The sequence below is a fragment of the Melanerpes formicivorus genome, unplaced genomic scaffold (genome assembly GCF_026170545.1).
Source record: "Melanerpes formicivorus ecotype bairdi unplaced genomic scaffold, bMelFor1.0.p_v2 SCAF_108, whole genome shotgun sequence".
NCBI lineage: Eukaryota > Metazoa > Chordata > Aves > Piciformes > Picidae > Melanerpes > Melanerpes formicivorus.
Window position 1 is genome coordinate 1,237,178 of NW_027142460.1, and position 19,896 is coordinate 1,257,073.

Below are 19,896 nucleotides of genomic sequence, written 5' to 3' on the forward strand. Positions count from 1 at the left end.
CCAGTGCCAGGGGCTGCACTTTGGCCACAGCAACCCCAGGCAGTGCTACAGGCTGGAGTCAGAGTGGCTGAGAGCTGCCAAACAGAGAGGGACCTGGGGGTGCTGGTGGACAGCCACCTGAACATGAGCCAGCAGTGTGCCCAGGTGGCCAAGAGGGCCAAGGGCATCCTGGCCTGCATCAGGAACAGTGTGGCCAGCAGGAGCAGGGAAGTCATTGTGCCCTGTGCTCAGCACTGGTCAGGCCACACCTTGAGTCCTGTGTCCAATTCTGGGCCCCTGAGTTTAAGAAGGACATTGAGAGACTTGAAGGTGTCCAGAGAAGGGCAACAAGGCTGGGGAGAGGCCTTGAGCACAGCCCTCTGAGGAGAGGCTGAGGGAGCTGGGGTTGCTTAGCCTGGAGAAGAGGAGGCTCAGGGGAGACCTCATTGCCCTCTACAACTACCTGAAAGGGAGGTTGTAGCCAGGCAGAGGTTAGTCTCTTTTCCCAGGCACCCAGCTCCAGAACAAGAGGACACAGTCTCAAGCTGTGCCAGGGGAGGTTTAGGCTGGAGGTGAGGAGAAAGTTCTTCACTGAGAGAGTCATTGGTCATTGGGATGTGCTGCCCAGGGAGGTGGTGGAGTCCCCATCCCTGGAGGTGTTGAAGAGGGGATTGGATGTGGCACTTGGTGCCATGGTCTGGTCATGAGGTCTGTGGTGACAGGTTGGACTTGATGATCCTCGAGGTCTCTTCCAACCTTGGTGATACTGTGAGACTGTGAGACTGTGACCTACCTACAGAACAAGCAAGCACCCTGCTCTCCCAATATGCTTCAAACTTGGCCTGACAGAGCCACCTGTAGGTGTGCCAGCTGCTAGGCTGGACTCTTAATGCAGCAAGAGAAGTTAGGGGAGTTTGGATTTGCAGGGGGGCACAACAGCAACCAGCTGGAATGCTGAGCATCCATCCACTACACAGGGGGCACTGCAAACCCATCAGCTTGGGAGCTGACAAGCAAGATCAACCTCAGCTTGGTGGAAGGTCATAGAATCACAGACTCACCCAGGTTGGAGAAGACCTCTGGAATGGAACGGAATGGAACGGACTAGAATAAACCAGGTTGGAAGAGACCTTCAAGATCACTGTGTCCAGCCCATCAACCAATCCAACACCACCTAAACAACTAACCCATGGCACCAAGCACCCCATCAAGTCTCCTCCTGAACACCTCCAGGGATGGGGACTCCACCACCTCCCCAGGCAGCCCATTCCAATGGGCAATCACTCTCTCTATGTAGAACTTCTTCCTCACCTCCAGCCTAAACCTCCCCTGGCACAGCTTGAGACTGTGTCCTCTTGTTCTGGTGCTGGCTGCCTGGGAGAAGAGACCAACCCCCACCTGGCTACAACCTCCCTTCAGGGAGTTGGAGAGAGCAAGAAGGTCTCCCCTGAGTCTCCTCTTCTCCAGATCATCAAGTTCAACTTATTACCCAATACCTAACACCTCCTGACAACTAAACCATGGCTCCAAGTGCCACATTCAATCCCCTCTTCAACACCTCCACGGATGGGGACTCCACCACCTCCCTGGGCAGCACATCCCAGTGGCCAATCTCTCTTGCTGGGAAGAACTTTCTCCTCACCTTCAGCCTAAACCTCCCCTGGCACAGCCAGAGACTGTGTCCTCTTGTTCTGGTGCTGGCTGCCTGGCAGAAGAGACCAACCCCCACCTGGCTACAACCTCCCTTCAGGGAGCTGGAGAGAGCAATGAGGTCTCCCCTGAGCCTCCTCTTCTCCAGGCTAAGCAACCCCAGCTCCCTCAGCCTCTCCTCACAGGGCTGTGCTCCAGACCCCTCCCCAGCCTTGTTGCCCTTCTCTGGATACCTTCAAGTCTCTCAATGTCCTTCTTAAACTGAGGAGCCCAGAACTGGACTCCAGGTGTGGCCTAACCAGTGCTGAGCACAGGGCAGAATGACCTCCCTGCTCCTGCTGGCCACAAAGTCCTAGCATTCAGCAGTTGCTCATCCCCAAGCCAGCAACCAGGCCTGAAGATTGCAGAGGTACAACACCCTTAAGCTCACTTCATCACCAAAAGTCAGCTTCTATGAACAATCCCCAGGAACAGCAATCACAACTCCAAGAGAAACCAAAGCAGCTCCAAAGAATGGAAGAGGCAAGAGTTGTATTGCTCCCTGCACTCCACTGCTGGCATTCCCCTAAAGAATGCTGGCATTAGCTGCAGACATTTCTGGTAAGCAAAAGCTGCAGCAGGAGCTGCCAAGGAGCAGGGGGTTTACCTGCTGAAAGCACGCTTGGACCAGATTCTCAGGGAACAGGTTTCGGATCAGGTCCAGGAAAGCATCCAGGCTGGAGACTTCATCATTCTTCTTCCCTTGGCCAAGCTGCTTCTTGAGTTTTGGGTTGCCTGGATGGATGGCTAAGACCAGGATCACACCCAGCACAGCAGCAATGATGGTGGTGGACATGTAGTAGATCATGGCTCGTGTACCCAAGCGGCCACTGGCTTTAGCATCCAAACCAGACAGGCCTGCAGGTACAAATACAGAGAGACTCAGTGCCCAGTTCAATAATAATCAATCATTTGCACAGGTTAATGACTGCCTGCAGGTGCCTAGTGTTGCCCTTGTGAGATTCTCACTACTAGAGGACTCTCTACTACTGAAGCTTCTACTCCAGTTCTTGTATGAACAATGTCTGCGGCTATGGATTTGGAGGGAAACAGTGCAAGGTCCAGAGCCTAGCTTGGGGCAGTCCTAGGGATCAGCCCAGGCTGGGGGAAGATGAGAGTGAGAGCAGCCCTGCAGAGAAGGACTTGGGGTGCTGGTGGAGGAGAAGCTGGATAGAAGCCAGCAGTGTGAGCTTGCAGCACAGAAGGCCAAGGGCAGCCTGGGCTGCATCCAAAGCAGTGTGGCCAGAGATGGAGAGAGAGGATTCTGCCCTCTGCTCTGCTCTGTGAGACCTCACCTGCAGGGCTGTGTCCAGCTCTGGAGCCCTCAGCACAGCAAGGACAGGGACCTGATGGAGAGGCTCCAGAGGAGGCCACCAAGATGGTCAGGGGGCTGGAGCAGCTCTGCCAGGAGGCCAGGCTGAAGGAGCTGGGGGTGTTCAGCCTGGAGAAAAGAAGGCTCCAGGCAGCCCTAAGAGCAGCCTGCCAGGACCTGAAGGGGGCTCCAAGAAGGCTGCAGAGGGACTGTTGGCAAAGGCCTGCAGGGACAGGAGCAGGGGCAATGGTTTGGAATGAGAGCAGAGCAGATTGAGATTGGATGTGAGCAACAAGTTCTGCAGCAGGAGGCTGCTGGGACACTGCAGCAGGTTGCCCAGGGAGGTGGTTGAGGCTCCATGCCTGGAGCTATTCCAGGAAGGGCTGGGCAAGGCTGTGAGCAGCCTGCTGTAGTGGAGGATGTCCCTGCTGAGTGCAGGGGGGTGGACTGGATGCCCTTTGGAGGTCCCTTCCAAGCCAAACCATTCGGTGATTCTCTGCTTCTATCCTTCTTACCTGACCAAAAGAAACCCAGGTGATACCTGCAGCAAGCATCTTAAAGTATTTATGGCTACTAGATCTTACCTGTGATTAAACTGGAGATAATTAAAGGGAGGATCAGCATTTTTAGCATCCTCATAAGTATATCTCCTGGGAAGGCTATTAGCATGATGATGTCAGGATCAATAGGCGTTGCTAGCCGAAGAAGGCCACCACACACTGCCCCCAGGATCACACCTGGAAGAAGAATAAATGAGAGAGGGAAGGTAAAATGAATAGAATAGAATAGAATAGAACAGAATAGAATAGAATAGACCAGACCAGGTTGGAAGAGACCTTCAAGATCATGGTGTCCAACCTATCAACCAATCCAACACCACCTAAACAACTAACCCATGGCACCAAGCACCCCATCAAGTCTCCTCCTGAACACCTCCAGTGATGGTGAATCCACCACCTCCCCAGGCAGCACATTCCAATGGCCAATCTCTCTTGCTGGGAAGGACTTCTTCCTAACATCCAGCCTGAACCTCCCCTGGCACAGCTTGAGACTGTGTCCTCTTGTTCTGGTGCTGGTTGTCTGGGAGAAGAGACCAACCCCCACCTGGCTACAACCTCCCTTCAGGGAGTCAAAGAGAGCAAGCAGCTCTCCCCTGAGCCTCCTCTCTTTCAGCCTTTGTGACTGAGCATTTAATGAGCATTGTGACTGAGCATTACACCCAGGATGCCTTTGCTTTCCTGATCCCAAGCCTGATTCTCAAGTGTGATACAACTTAACAGCAAAGGCCAGGCTGTGATTTGAGGCAGCTCTGACTCTTCCAAGCATCAGTTTGACACCATGGAAAATGGATCTGTGTTTAAAACTTTCCCTGGAACCACAGCAGGCACCTTCTACAGATGACTCCAAGCAGATCCTGTCTAAACACTTCAGCAGTGTGGGTTTTGGGGGCTGGAGAACGTAGATGTGAAATTTGCAGCTCAGGCCCAGCTGCATCTGGGCTTTCAAACAATAACAAACTGGAGGAGGTCTCTGAATTTGCTGCATTTGGCTGTTAGGCTTTCACTGAAAGAAAAAGAACCAGGCAAGGGGCCAGGGAGCCACAATAAAATGTCAAACTGCTCCATATTTGGAAGCAGCTAAAGCCAGAGGCAATATTCAGGATGAGATCATGGAGTGCTGGCTTACAGCTACAGGGAGGGGGATAAACCTTAACAGCAGAACAGCATGAGCAGAGAGATAAAAGAGGGAAAGGAAATTCTGAAGGGCCTTACTCTCTCCTGTTTCTTAATAATGGAAAGAAAAATGTGCCATGTCCAGAGGAGGCCACAAAGATGATCAGAGGGCTGGAGAACCTCTCCTATGGGGACAGGCTGAGAGAGGGGACACAGTCTCAAGCTGTGCCAGAGGAGGTTTAGGCTGGAGGTGAGGAGAAAGTTCTTCCCAGAGAGAGTCTTTGGTCATTGGGATGTGCTGCCCAGGGAGGTGGTGGAGTCCCCATCCCTGGAGGTGTTCAAGAGGGGATTGGATGTGGCACTTGGTGCCATGGTCTGGTCATGAGGTCTGTGGTGACAGGTTGGACTGGATGATCTTTGAGGTCTCTTCCAACCTTGGTGATACTGTGATACTGAGTTGGGGCTGTACAGCCTGGAGAAGGCTCCAGGAGCAGCCTTCCAATACCTGAAGGGGCTACAGGAGAGCAGGAAGGGACTTTTGACAAGGGCTAGGAGTGACAGGACAAGAGGGACAGGGAGAGGGCAGACTGAGACTGGTGATGAGGAAGAAATTCTTTGCAGTGAGGGTGGGGAGACTCTGGCACAGGTTGCCCAGGGAGGCTGTGGATGCTCCCTCCCTGGAGGTGTTGAAGGCCAGGCTGGATGAGGCCTTGAGCAGCCTGGGCTGGTGGGAGGTGTCCCTGCCCATGGCAGGGGGCTGGAACTGCATGATCCTTGAGGTCCTTTCCAACCCAACCCATTCTGTGATTCTCTGATTCAGTCCTACCAAATGCCATCGATCTGACTGGCTCTGGGATGAGCTCACACTCCATTCCAAACCAGGTCTAGGACAATCATAGAACTGTCAGGGTTGGAAGGGACCCCAAGGATCATCCAATCCCAACCCCCTGCCATGGCCAGGGACACCTCACACCACAGCAGGTTGCTCACAGCCACCTCCAGCCTGGCTGCAAACACCTCCAGGCAGGAGGCTTCCACCACCTCCCTGGGCAACCTGTGCCAGGCTCTCACCACCCTCATGGGCAACAACTTCTTCCTCACAGCCAATCTCAATCTCCCCACTTCTAGTTTTGCACCATCCCCCCCAGTCCTATCCCTCCCTGACACCCTCACAAGTCCCTCCCCAGCTTTCTTGGAGCCCCCTGCAGATCCTGGGAGGCCACAAGAAGGTCTCCTCTGAGCTTTCTCCTCTCCAGACTGAACAGCCTGAACAGCCCTAACTCAGTCAGTCTGTCTCCAGAGCAGAGCAGCTCCAGCCCTCTGCTCCTCCTCCTGGCCCTTCTCTGGACACCTTCCAGATCCTTCCTGTAATAGGGGCTCCAGAATGGGATGCAGTACCCAGCTGTGGTCTCAGCAGCGTGGAGTAGAGAGGGAGGTCTCTTAGTGGTGTGGATTTGCCCTGTGGTGTGTCACAGAACCACAGAATATTAGGGATTGGATGGGACCTTGAAAGCATATCCAGTCCAACCCCTCTGCCAGAGCAGGATCACCCAGGGCAGGTTGCACAGGAACACATCCAGGCAGGTTTTGAATATCTCCAGAGGAGTCTCCCCAACCCCCCTGGGCAGCCTGGTCCAGCGTACTGTCACCCAGCTTGTTCCATTGTTCCATCAGCATCACCCTGCACACCTCATCTTGATTGATGATCTGGAGGAAGGCATTGAGTCCAGCATCAGTAAATGTGCAGATGACAGCAAGCTGGGGGCAGGAGTTGATCTGCTGGAGGGTAGAGAGGCTCTGCAGAGGGACCTTGCCAGGCTGGGCAGATGGGCAGAGGCCAAGGGCAGGAGATTGAACACATCCAAGTGCCAGGTGCTGCACATTGGCCACAGCAACCCCAGGCAGTGCTACAGGCTGGGGTCAGAGTGGCTGAGAGCAGCCAGGCAGAGAGGGACCTGGGGGTGCTGGTTGATGGTAGGCTGAACAGGAGCCTGCAGTGTGCCCAGGTGGCCAAGAGGGCCAATGGCATCCTGGCCTGCATCAGGAACAGTGTGGCCAGCAGGAGCAGGGAATTCATTGTGCCCTGTGCTCAGCACTGGTTAGGACACTCCTTGAGTCCTGTGTCCAGTTCTGGGCCCCTCAGTTTAGGAAGGAGGTTGACTTGCTGGAAGGTGTCCAGAGAAGGGCAAGAAAGCTGGGGAGGGGTCTGGAGCACAGCCCTGTGAGGAGAGGCTGAGGGAGCTGGGGTTGCTTAGCCTGGAGAAGAGGAGGCTCAGGGGAGACCTTCTTGCTCTCTCCAACTCCCTGAAGGGAGGTTATAGCCAGGTGGGGGTTGGTCTCTTCTCCCAGGCACCCAGCACCAGAATAAGAGGACACAGTCTCAGGCTGTGCCAAGGGAGGTTCAGGATGGATGCTAGGAAGAAGTTCTTCCCAGCAAGAGAGATTGCCCTTTGGAATGTTCTGCCCAGGGAGGTGGTGGAGTCCCCATCCCTGGAGCTGTTTTAGGAAGAGCCTGGCTGAGGCACTTGGTGCCATGGTTTAGTTGATCAGATGGTGCTGGGTGATAGGTTGGATGTGATGACCTCAAAGCTCTTTTCCAACCTGGTTAATTCTGAATTCTGTACCTTACCAAAGACAGTCAGGGTGAGGAGCAGGTTCCTGTGCAGGGACTGGCAGAACTGCACACATATGTTCCTGGATCTGGGCTCCACTGGACTCAGATGACTTTCGTGCATCCTCACTTCCACTTGCTTAGGCATGTTGTTGGCACTGGAAGGAAAAAGAAACGAAAATCAAGTTAAAGTTAGAGCACAAGGTGCCAAAAGTGAGAGGGAAGTCTGGAGAGCTTCCATCACATACAACTGTGGAAGCTGCTGCATATTCCATTGCTTCTCCCAGCTGACAAACACTGCACACTGCTGCTCAGTGCAAGGCTCAGAGGCGGCAGTGGTCTGTGGGGACATTTTGCGGTTCTCTGTCAAACACTGGGAGTGTAAACAGTAGGAGCTCAGTGGTCTCCTCATCCCACCTGCCTCACTGACTGAAACGGCTCTTGAGCTGGAAAAATCAGTTTTCACAGAGTTGTCAGGGTTGGAAGGGAGCTCAAGGCTCAGCCAGTCCCAACCCCCTGCCATGGGCAGGGACACCTCACACCACAGCAGGTTGCTCACAGCCACCTCCAGCCTGGCTGCAAACACCTCCAGGCAGGAGGCTTCCACCACCTCCCTGGGCAACCTGTGCCAGGCTCTCACCACCCTCATGGGCAACAACTTCTTCCTCACAGCCAATCTGAATCTCTCCTCCTCTAGCTTGTAGGAGGGTAGGTTTAGATCCTTTCCCAAAGATCATGGCTGTCCTACTTCAGCAGGAGGCTCCCAGGTGACCTCCTTGTGGCCTTCCAGGATCTGAAGGGGGCTCCAGGAAGGCTGGGGAGGGACTGCTCAGGATCTCAGGCAGTGATAGGACTAGGGGGAATGGAATGAAGCTGGAGGTGGGGAGATTGAGGCTGGAGGGGAGGAGGAAGTTCTTGCCCAGGAGAGTGGTGAAGCCCTGGAATGGGTTGTGCAGGGAGGTGGTTGGGGCCCTGTCCCTGGAGGTGTTTAAGGCCAGGCTGGCTGAGGCTGTGGCCAGGCTGATCTAGTGTGGGGTGTCCCTGCCCATGGCAGGGGGGGTTGGAACTGGGTGATCCTTGTGGTCCCTTCCAACCTTGACTGATTCTATGATACTATGATGTGTGAAGACCAAAGCTTCTCTTTGCAGGAAGATGGAGTCTTTGACACATGACCTAATTCCCCTTCAGGAAAAGAGCTTCCAAGGGAGGCTTTATTTGCAAAAAACCCTGAAGCACCCCAGCAGGTTTTTTTTTTTTGCTTAATCCTCTCAAAATGCTCCATTTCACCACCAACATTTTGCTGTAACACAATCAGAAGGCTGAGGTCAGGAGAATCTTCTTTCAATTGGGCTCTGATGAGAATTGAACAACTGCCACTGAAAATTAGCAGGAAAGCTGTGCCCTGCCCCAGGAAAACCTTGGGTTTCAGTCTCTTGGCAGTGCCTGGAGGAAAAAGGGTTTGTTTTTTTCACTGACTCTGGATTAAGTCTGCATGAGTGACACACACATGAGCTCAGTGCTTTGAAAACTCTGCCCCTGACTTTCTCAGCTGGTTGCCAACAGACTCCACTCTAACATGCAAAATATTCAAATGGCCTTGGAAGAAGAAAACTGCCAGAAACACTGCACCAGATAAACAGCTTCCCTAACAGCTCAGGCTTCTAGGTGAGAAATGGCTAAGGAGCAAATTTTACACACTCAAGCAAGTCGACCAACTGGACAGATGGGCAGAGGCCAACAGGATGGCATTCAACAAGTCCAAGTGCCAGGGGCTGCACTTTGGCCACAGCAACCCCAGGCAGAGCTCCAGGCTGGGGTCAGAGTGGCTGAGAGCTGCCAACCAGAGAGGGACCTGGGGGTGCTGACTGACAGCTGCCTGAACATGAGCCAGCAGTGTGCCCAGGGGGCCAAGAAGGCCAAGGGCATCCTGGCCTGCATCAGGAAGAGTGTGGCCAGCAGGAGCAGGGAGGTCATTGTGCCCTGTGCTCAGCACTGGTTAGGCCACACCTTGAGTCCTGTGTCCAGTTCTGGGCCCCTCAGTTTAGGAAGGAGGTTGAGCTGCTGGAAGGTGTCCAGAGAAGGGCAACAAAGCTGGGGAGGGGTCTGGAGCACAGCCCTGTGAGGAGAGGCTGAGGGAGCTGGGGTTGCTTAGCCTGGAGAAGAGGAGGCTCAGGGGAGACCTTCTTGCTCTCTCCAACTCCCTGAAGGGAGGTTGTAGCCAGGTGGGGGTTGGTCTCTTCTCCCAGGCAAGCAGCACCAGAACAAGAGGACACAGTCTCAAGCTGTGCCAGGGGAGTTTTAGGCTGGAGGTGAGCAGAAAGTTCTTCATCGAGAGAGTCATTCATCATTGGGATGTGCTGCCCAGGGAGGTGGTGGAGTCACCATCCCTGGAGGTGTTGAAGAGGGGATTGGATGTGGCACTTGGAGCCATGGTCTAGTCATGAGGTCTGTGGTGACAGGTTGGACTCCATGATCTTTGAGGTCTCTTCCAACCTTGATGACTCTGTGATTCTCTCCTCTGGCCTTGCCTGGGTATCTCTGTTTTTAACTACTGTGTGAGGTAATAGGAAGGGAAGGAGGGAGTGGGGGGAGGAGGTGAACAGGTCCCCTCAACCCATCCAGAGTGGTCTGAGGGGCTTCTGTGTCATTTATAAATTCACAGTATCACAGTATCAGTCAGGGTTGGAAGGGACCACAAGGATCATCCAGTTCCAACCCCCCTGCCATGGGCAGGGACACCCCCACACTAGATCAGCCTGGCCACAGCCTCAGCCAGCCTGGCCTTAAACACCTCCAGGGACAGGGCCCCAACCACCTCCCTGCACAACCCAGTCCAGGGCTTCACCACTCTCATGGGCAAGAACTTCCTCCTCCCCTCCAGCCTCAATCTCCCCACCTCCAGCTTCATTCCATTCCCCCTAGTCCTATCCCTGCCTGAGATCCTGAGCAGTCCCTCCCCAGCCTTCCTGGAGCCCCCTTCAGATCCTGGAAGGCCACAAGGAGGTCACCTGGGAGCCTTCTCTTCTCCAGACTGAACAGCCCCAAATTGTGAATGTATCTCTCTCTCTTGTACATAAATTGTGTATTTTGTGCACATTCAATGCATTTCATATCTCCAGACTGCAGTTGGCTTGTACATAGAGATTCATTGGCTTCAATCCCAACGTGAGCTACTGTGGCAATTTAAGTTTTCGGGGGGTAATTATCTCAGATTATCTTGGGGGGTAATTTCAATCCACCACATTTCACAGTCTCACAGTATCACCAAGGTTAGCAGAGACCTCAAAGATCATCGAGTCCAACCTGTCAACACAGACCTCACGACCAGACCATGGCTCCAAGTGCCACATCCAATCCCCTCTTGAACACCTCCACGGATGGGGACTCCACCACCTCCCTGGGCAGCACATCCCAATGACAAATGACTCTCTCTGGGAAGAACTTTCTCCTCACCTCCAGCCTAAACTTCCCCTGGCACAGCTTGAGACTGTGTCCTCTTGTTCTGGTGCTGCTTGCCTGCCTGGGAGAAGAGACCAATCCCCACCTGGCTACAACCTCCCTTCAGGGAGTTGGAGAGAGCAAGAAGGTCTCCCCTGAGCCTCCTCTTCTCCAGGCTAAGCAACCCCAGCTCCCTCAGCCTCTCCTCACAGGGCTGTGCTCCAGACCCCTCCCCAGCTTTCTTGCCCTTCTCTGGACACCTTCCAGCAGCTCAACCTCCTTCCTAAACTGAGGGGCCCAGAACTGGACACAGGACTCAAGGTGTGGCCTAACCAGTGCAGTGTACAGGGGCAGAATGACCTCCCTGCTCCTGCTGGCCACACTCTTCCTGATGCAGGCCAGGATGCCCTTGGCCTTCTTGGCCACCTGGGCACACTGCAGGCTCATGTTCAGCCTACCATCAACCAGCACCCCCAGGTCCTTCTCTGCCTGGCTGCTCTCAGCCACTCTGACCCCAGCCTGTAGCTCTGCCTGGGGTTGCTGAGGCCAAAGTGCAGCCCCTGGCACTTGGACTTGTTGAATGCCATCCTGTTGGCCTCTGCCCATCTGTCCAGTCGGTCGAGGTCCCTCTGCAGAGCCCTTCTGCCCTCTCACTGACCAACATCTGCTCCCAGCTTGCTGTCATCTGCACATTTGTTGATGATGGACTCAATGCCCTCCTCCAGATCATCAATTAAGATGTTAAAGAGCACAGGGCCCAGCACTGCTCCCTGGGGCACACCACTGGTGCCTGGCTGCCAGCTGGCTGTGGCACCATTCACCACCACTCTCTGGGCTCAGCCTCCAGCCAGTTCCTAACCCAATGCAGTGTGCTCCCATCCAAGCCATGAGCCAACAGCTTAGACAGCAGTTGGAAAAGGCTTTCTTGTGCTTCAGGTTTCCCTGCTAAAGGACAATACTAATGCATGCCAGAGCAGAGCTGGGCTGCACCTCCATCACAGGGAGCGCTGGGCCTCCGCTGCAACGCTGGAGGGTGCCAACAGCACCAGCCCCTCCTGCACGGGCAAACCTCTCTGCCCAAGGCGCCTTTTGCAAGGGTGAGCATCACAAAGCAGTGCAGAAGGCCTTGCAGCAGCTGGGGCCTTTCAAACATGCAAATGAGGGCCCTGGTTAAATAAATCACTGTTCCACTGCACTGAGCTTCTGCAGTTATTGGAGCAAGCGAAGCACTCTGAACGCTCTTCTGAAACCCATCAGACCAAAATACCTTCTAGTCCTAACCTCACTGAGCCAGAATATGATGACAGAAATGAGTTCTGCTCATTATTTCAATATGTCACAGCGACAGGCAGCCAAACAGTGAAGCTCCAAACCAGGCCCACAGACAACTGACAGCTTCAGGGAAGATAATTGCTGCCAACCACAGGCACTAGAAAACACTGACAGGGCTTAGGCAAAAAATGGAGCAGAGAGTGGAAAATGTGTAGTCACATGGAAGAGCACATCCCCGTGGAAGGGCACATCCCATGGACCAGCAGATCACATGAGGCAGCACATCCCATGGAAGGGCACATAGTTTCATAGTTTCATAGTTTCATAGTTTCATAGTTTCATTCAGGGTTGGAAGGGACCACAAGGATCATCTAGTTCCAACCCCCCTGCCATGGGCAGGGACACCCCACACTAGATCAGGCTGGACAGAGCCTCATCCAGCCTGCTCTTAAACAGCCCCAGGGACGGGGCCTCGACCACCTCCCTGGACAACCCATTCCAGGGTTTCACCACTCTCATGGTGAAGAACCTCCTCCTCACATCTAGCCTGAATCTCCCCACCTCCAGCTTCATTCCATTCCCCCTAGTCCTATCACTACCTGATATCCTGAGAAGTCCTTCCCCAGCCTTCCTGTAGGCCCCCTTCAGATACTGGAAGGCGACAATTAGGTCACCTCGGAGCCTTCTCTTCTGCAGACTGAACAGCCCCAACTCCCTCAGTCTGTCCTCATAGGAGAGGTGCTCCAGCCCTCTGCTCATCCTTGTGGCCCTTCTCTGGACACGTTCCAGCACCTCCACATCCCTCTTGTAATAGGGGCTCCAGAACTGGACACAGTACTCCAGGTGGGGTCTCACCAGGGCTGAGCAGAGGGGGAGGATCACCTCCCTCGACCTGCTGGCCACACTTCTCCTGCTGCAGCCCAGGATCTGATTGGCTTTGCGGGCTGCAAGTGCACACTGAGAGCTCATGTTGAGCTTTTTGTCCACCAGCACCCCCAAGTCTCTCTCCTCAGGGCTACCCTCCAGCCAGTCACTGCCCAGCCTGGATTTGTGCCTGGGATTGCCTCGACCCAGATGCAGGACCCTGCACTTGCTCTTATTGAACTTCATGAGGTTGGCCTGTGCCCACCTCTCCAGCCTGTCAAGGTCCCTCTGGATGGCCTCCCTTCCCTCCAGCGTGTCTGCTGCACCACACAGCTTGGTGTCATCAGCAAACTTGCTGAGGGTGCACTCAATGCCACTGTCCATGTCCCCCACAAAGATGTTGAATAAGACAGGTCCCAGGACTGATCCCTGAGGGACTCCACTTGTCACTGGCCTCCACTGGGACATGGAGCCATTGACAGCCACTCTTTGGGTGCGGCCATCAAGCCAGTTCCTTATCCATCTAGTGGTCCACCAATCAAACCCATGTGTCACCAGTTTGGAGACCAGGATGTGGTGTGGGACAGTGTCGAAGGCTTTGCTCAGGTCAGGTCCAGGTAAACGACATCCCATGGACCAGCAGATCACATGAGGCAGCACATCCCATGGAAGGGCACATCCCATGGAAGGGCACATCCCATGGAGCAGCAGATCACATGAGGCAGCACATCCCATGGAAGGGCATATCCCATGGACCAGCAGATACCCAGGGCTAGACACCAGTATTGAAACCCACGCTTCACTCATTTACTCCTTTCCCTGGGGCCAGGGGCGTGTAGTCTGATCCAAGGCATCACAGAATGAGTTGGGTTGGAAGGGATCATCTGTCATGGGCAGGGACACCTCCCACCAGCACAGGTTGCTCAAGGCCTCATCCAGCCTGGCTTTCAACACCTCCCACAGTCTCACAGTCTCACAGTATCACTAAGGTTAGAAGAGACCTCGACGATCATGGAGTCCAACCTGTCACCACAGACCTCATGACCAGACCATGGCACCAAGTGCCACATCCAATCCCCTCTTGAACACCTCCAGGGATGGGGACTCCACCACCTCCCTGGGCAGCACATCCCAAGGGCCAATGATTCTCTCAGTGAAGAACTTTCTGCTCACCTCCAGCCTAAACCTCCCCTGGCACAGCTTGAGACTGTGTCCTCTTGTTCTGGTGCTGCTTGCCTGGGAGAAGAGACCAACCCCCACCTGGCTACAACCTCCCTTCAGGTAGCTGTAGAGAGCAATGAGGTCTTCCCTGAGTCTCCTCTTCTCCAGGCTAAGCAACCCCAGCTCCCTCAGCCTCTCCTCACAGGGCTGTGTTCCAAACCCCTCACCAATTTCCTTGCCCTTCTCTGGACACGCTCTAGCAAGTCAAAGCTGTGCTCCTGCCTGGGCAAAGCTGCCAAATAGTGAAAGTGAGCTAAATCTGGCTCTTAATGAGTTAGTTACCTTGCAACTGAAAAACAAATGGTGACAAACTTTACTCCATGAAAATGATCATATTAGCAGACTGGAGTGGCGCAGTCATCTGGAGAGGTTCAAGCAGCATGTGGACCTGGCATTTCAGGACATGGTTTAGTGTGGACCCTTCAGTGCTGGGTGGATGGTTGGACTGGATGATCTTGGAGGTCTCTTCCAACCACACATATTCTGTGATTCTCTAGCTGAAAGGATGAGGGGCACTGGTTTGAAACTGGAGCAGGGTAGATTTAGGTTGGACATGAGGAGGAAGTTCTGCCCAGTGAGGGTGGTGAAATACTGGAACAGGTCACCCAGGGCTGTGGTTGAGGTACTCTTCCTGGAGATGTTCAAGGCCAGACTAGACATGGCCCTGGGCAGCCTGCTGTAGTTGGAGGTGGCCCTGCAGACTGCAGGGGTGCAGGGCAAGATGACCTTTGAGGGTGCCTCCCAACCCACTGTAATCTGTGAATCTGTGACTGTCTGCCACAACTCTTGTGAAGCTCAAGCTCAGGCATTGGCTCAGCAGGAAGCTTCTTGTTCGCGTCGAAGCAGAGCTGGCTGCTGCTTGGGCTGACTACACCAAGGCAGCAGCTGCTGAGCATCCTTTGGGAGCCAGCCTGGCACTGCACCAGGGCACCGTGCTGTGACATCTGCTGGGGTGGCAGTGGGGTGGCTATTCTCTCAGATTAGATCTCTTTTTTCAAACCCCAGCTAGGAAAGCTCATCAGACACTGCCACATGGTGATGATGGGAGGCCAGGGAGACCTGAGAGCACACTTCTAGTACCTGAAGGGGGCTACAAGAACTCTGTTCACAAAGGCCTGCAGGGACAGGACCAGGGACAATGGCTTCAAATGAGAGAAGAGCAGATTGAGATTGGGTATCAAGAAGTTCTTCACTATGAGGGTGGTGGAACACTGGCACAGGCTGCCCAGGGAGGTGGTTGAGGCTCCTTCCCTGCAGATATTCAAGGTGGGCAGCCTATTGTAGTTGGGGATGTCCCTGCTGGCTGCAGGGAGGTTGGGCTGGATGAGCTTTGGAGGTCCCTTCCAGCCTGGACCATTCTATGATTCTATGGGTAGTGCAGGGGAAACAGCTCCAGCACTTCCGTTGTGCCAAGTGATCAGGAGCTTTTGAATCACTCTCTTGCTCTGGGAGGCCAATTGTTAGAGGCTGTATTATACATTAAATAAAATCCCAACCCACACAGAATCACAGAATGGTGGAGCTTGGACCCCTGGAGATCATCTAGGCCACCTCAGAGTCACCCAGAGTAAATCACACAGGAACACACCCAGGCAAGGTTTGGAAGTCTCCAGAGCAGGAGGCTCCCCCACCTTTCTGGCCACCTTTCTGCTGCAGGGCTCCAGCACCCTCCCAGTGAAGAGTTTTTCCCTTATGTTTACATGGAACCTCCTGTGTTCCAGCGTGTGTCAGGTCCAGTTTGTGTTCTGCTCAGGTCTCAGCCTCTTCACAAGTGAAAAATGAACGAAATAAGGTAAAAGTAGAAGCCAAAGAGACCAACCTCCTAGCCACCACAGCCATGGCAGCTTTAGCCTGCACTAACAAGGGGTTGGTTTGTGCTGCTCGCTGCCACTAAACCCTTCTGCTGAATGCTAGCTGCATACTGGAAGGGTTTTCTAGTTAATTACTAAGACACTAATGAATTCTGAGTGGAGATTTAGTCCTTTGCCATGCAGCCTGATTTGGCCTAGGGCCCAGTATTACAAGCAACAGCCTAAAGCAGGACTTGTGGTTCTGCAGTCAAGAAGGACTTTCCTCCTTGGCTCATCTTACATCTGTGCTGTTCCCTCCCAGTGAGCATTTCATACCCATTCTGTGAGCAGAACATGACCATGGGAGTGAGTTCAACCATAATCATAGAATCACAGAACCACAGAATCAATAATGTTGGAAAAGACCTCAGAGATCATCGAATCCAAACCTATCACCCAACACCTCCTGACAACTGAACCATGGCACCAAGTGCCACATCCAGTCCCCTCTTGAACACCTCCAGGGATGGGGACTCCACCACCTCCCTGGGCAGCACATCCCAATGGCCAATATCTCTTGCTGGGAAGAACTGGCAGCCTGCCCAGAGAGGTTGTGGAGTCTCCTGCTCTGAAGCCTTTCCAGGCCCACCTGGCTGTGTTCCTGTGTGAGCTGCCCTGGGTGCTCTGCTCTGGCAGGGGACTAGGACTGGGTGATCTCTGGAGGTGCCTCCCAGCCCCTAACATTGTGTGAGTCTGTGTGATTTCATGCTTAGCAGAGGCAAAGCCACAGCTGTAGCCTGGGCTGCTGGACCTCCAAAGCAAATAGTGAATAAAAACATTGAGCTCTGGGGGTGTGAAACTCTGATCCCTGTTTGCTTGTTCATGTCTGACACCACAGAATCATAGAATCAATAAGGTTGGAAAAGACCTCCAAGATCATCAAGTCCAACCTCTCACCCAACACCTCCTGGCAACTAAACCATGGCTCCAAGTGCCACATCCAATCCCCTCTTGAACACCTCCAGGGATGGGGACTCCACCACCTCCCTGGGCAGCACATCCCAAGGGCCAATCTCTCTTGCTGGGAAGAACTTTCTCCTCCCCTCCAGCCTAAACCTCCCCTGGCACAGCTTGAGACTGTGTCCTCTTGTTCTGGTGCTGGGTGCCTGGGAGAAGAGACCAACCCCCACCTGGCTACAGCCTCCCTTCAGGGAGTTGTGGAGAGCAAGAAGGTCTCCCCTGAGCCTCCTCTTCTCCAGGCTAAGCAACCCCAGCTACAGCCAGGCCAGCAGGCCCAGCCAGCCTGGGTTTAACAAAGACAGGTCCTGCTTGACTGACTTGATCTCATTCTGGGATGAGATGGATGAGGGAGAGGCTGTGGATATTGTTTGTCTGGAGTTCAGCAAAGACTTTGGCACCATTTCTCACAGCATCCCCTTAGAGAAACTGTCTGCTCATGGCTTGGATGGGGGCACTCTTTGCTGGGCTAGGAACTGGCTGATGGCTGGGCCCAAGAGTGGTGAGGAATGGAGTTCAGTCCAGCTGGTCTCTGGTCACCAGTGGTGTTCTCCAGGACTCAGTGCTGGGGGCAGGTGTGTCTAATGTCTTTATCAATGATCTGGATGAGGGGGTCAAGGCACCCTCAGTAAGTTTGCAGGTGACAAGTTGTGCAGAAATGTTGGTTTGCCTGAGGGTAGAAGGCTCTCCAGTAGGACCTTTATTAGAATAAGCCTTTATTAGAATAAGCCAAACCAGGTTGGAAGAGACCTTCAAGATCATTGTGTCCAACCCATCAACCAATCCAACCCACCCAAACAGCTAACCCATGGCACCAAGCACCCCATCAAGTCTCCTTCTGAACACCTTCAATGACGGCGACTCCACCACCTCCCTGGGCAGCCCATTCCATAGCGCAGTCACTCTTTCTGTATAGAACTTCTTCCTAACATCCAACCTGAACCTCCCCTGGTGCAGCCTGAGACTGTGTCCTCTTGTTCTGGTACTGGGTGCCTGGGAGAAGAGACCATCATCAGCCTGTCTACAACCTCCCTTCAGGTAGTTGTAGAGAGTGATAAGGTCATCCCTGAGTCTCCTCTTCTCCAGGCTAAGCAGCCCCAGCTCCCTCAGCCTCTCCTCATAGGGCTTGTGTTCCAAACCCCTCACCAACTTTGTTGCTCTTCTCTGGACTTGTTCCAGCAAGTCAACCTCCTTCCTAAACTGAGGGGCCCAGAACTGGACACAGTACTCGAGGTGTGGCCTAACCAGTGCTGAGCACAGGGCAGAATGACCTCCCTGCTCCTGCTGGCCACACTGTTCTTGATGCAGGCCAGGATGCCATTGGCCCTCTTGGCTGCCTGGGCACACTGCAGGCTCATGTTCAGCCTACCATCAACCAGCACCCCCAGGTCCCTCTCTGCCTGGCTGCTCTCAGCCACTCTGACCCCAGCCTGTAGCACTGCATGGGGTTGTTGTGGCCAATGTGCAGAACCCAGCATTTGGATGTGTTAAATCTCATGCCCTTGGCCTCTGCCCATCTGCCCAGCCTGGCAAGGTCCCTCTGCAGAGCCTCTCTACCCTCCAGCAGATCAACTCTTGCCCCCAGCTTGGTGTCGTCAGCAAATTTACTGATGATGGACTCAATGCCCTCATCCAGATCATCAATGAAGATGTTAAAGAGCACAGGGCCCAGCACTGATCCTTGGGGCACACCACTAGTGCCTGGCTGCCAGCTGGATGTGGCACCATTCACCACCACTCTCTGGGTTTGGCCCTCCAGCCAGTTCCTAACCCATCGCAGTGTGCTCCCGTCCAAGTCACGGGCTGACAGCTTGGCCAGGAGTTTGCTATGGGGGACGGTGTCAAAGGCCTTGCTGAGGTCCAGGTAGACTACATCCACAGCCTGCCCCACATCCACCAGGCAGTCACCTGATCATAGAAGGAGATCAGGTTGGTCAGGCAGGACCTGCCCTTCCTAAATCCATGCTGGCTAGGCCTGATCCCTTGGCCATCCTGTAAGTGTTGTGTTATTGCACTCAGGATGACCTGTTCCATGATCTTGCCTGGCACTGAGGTCAGGCTGACAGGCCTGGAATTCCCTGGCTCATCCAACCGGCCTTTCTTATGGATGGGCACCATGTTGGCCAGCTTCCAGTCCTCTGGGCCCTCGCCAGTGAGCCAGGACTGCTGGAAAACTATGGAGAGTGGCTTGGCCAGCTCATCTGCCAGCTCTCTCAGCACCCTAGGATGAATCCCATCTGGTCCCATGGACTTGTGGGGATCCAAGCTGCTAAGGAGAGTTCCAACCACCGCCTCATGGAACATAGGGAAACTCTGCAGCTCCCTGGCTCCTTCTGCCAGCTCTGCAGGCCAGCTGTCAGGAAGACGTTCTGCCCTTCTAGTAAAAATTGAGGCAAAGAAGGTGTTAAGTATCTCTGCCTTTTCCTTATCCTTGGTTACAATGTTCCCCTCCGTATCCACCAAGGAGTGGAGGTTTTCCTTCCTCTTCCTGGCCAGGCTGGATCAATGGGCTGAGGCTGGTTGTATGAGATTCAACAAGGCCAAGTTCTGGGTCCTGCACCTGGATACAACAACCCCAGGAACGCTCCAGGCTTGGGTACAAGTGCCTGGAAACTGCTCAGCAAAGAAAGACCTGGGGGTGGTGGTGAATGGTGCCACAGCCAGCTGGCAGCCAGGCACCAGTGCTGTGCCCCAGGGATCAGTGCTGGGCCCCATCCTCTTTAACATCTCTATTGATGATCTGGAGGAGGGCATTGAGTCAGTCATCAGCAAATGTGCAGATGACAGCAAGCTGGGAGTAGATGTTGGTCAGTGAGAGGGCAGAAGGGCTCTGCAGAGGGACCTCAACCAACTGGACAGATGGGCAGAGGCCAACAGGATGGCATTCAACAAGTCCAAGTGCCAGGGGCTGCACTTTGGTCACAGCAACCCCAGGCAGAGCTACAGGCTGGGGTCAGAGTGGCCGAGAGCTGCCAACCAGAGAGGGACCTGGGGGTGCTGATTGACAGCTGCCTGAACATGAGCCAGCAG

General features: G+C 54.1%; 1 protein-coding gene across 5 annotated transcripts in view; it reads right to left on the reverse strand.

Moving 5' to 3' along the window:
- Window positions 1–19,896, reverse strand: part of SLC1A2 (solute carrier family 1 member 2) — a 129,178-nt gene that overhangs the window by 53,607 nt on the left and 55,675 nt on the right. For all 5 annotated transcript variants that reach the window (XM_068166834.1, XM_068166833.1, XM_068166832.1 and 2 more), the window contains 3 exons: window positions 7,283–7,422; window positions 3,565–3,717; window positions 2,276–2,526 (listed from right to left, as the gene is read on the reverse strand). In XM_068166834.1, coding sequence (XP_068022935.1) covers window positions 2,276–2,526; window positions 3,565–3,717; window positions 7,283–7,412 — 534 coding nt within the window. In that variant the 5' untranslated portion in view covers window positions 7,413–7,422. The remainder of the gene's footprint in view (window positions 1–2,275; window positions 2,527–3,564; window positions 3,718–7,282; window positions 7,423–19,896) is intronic.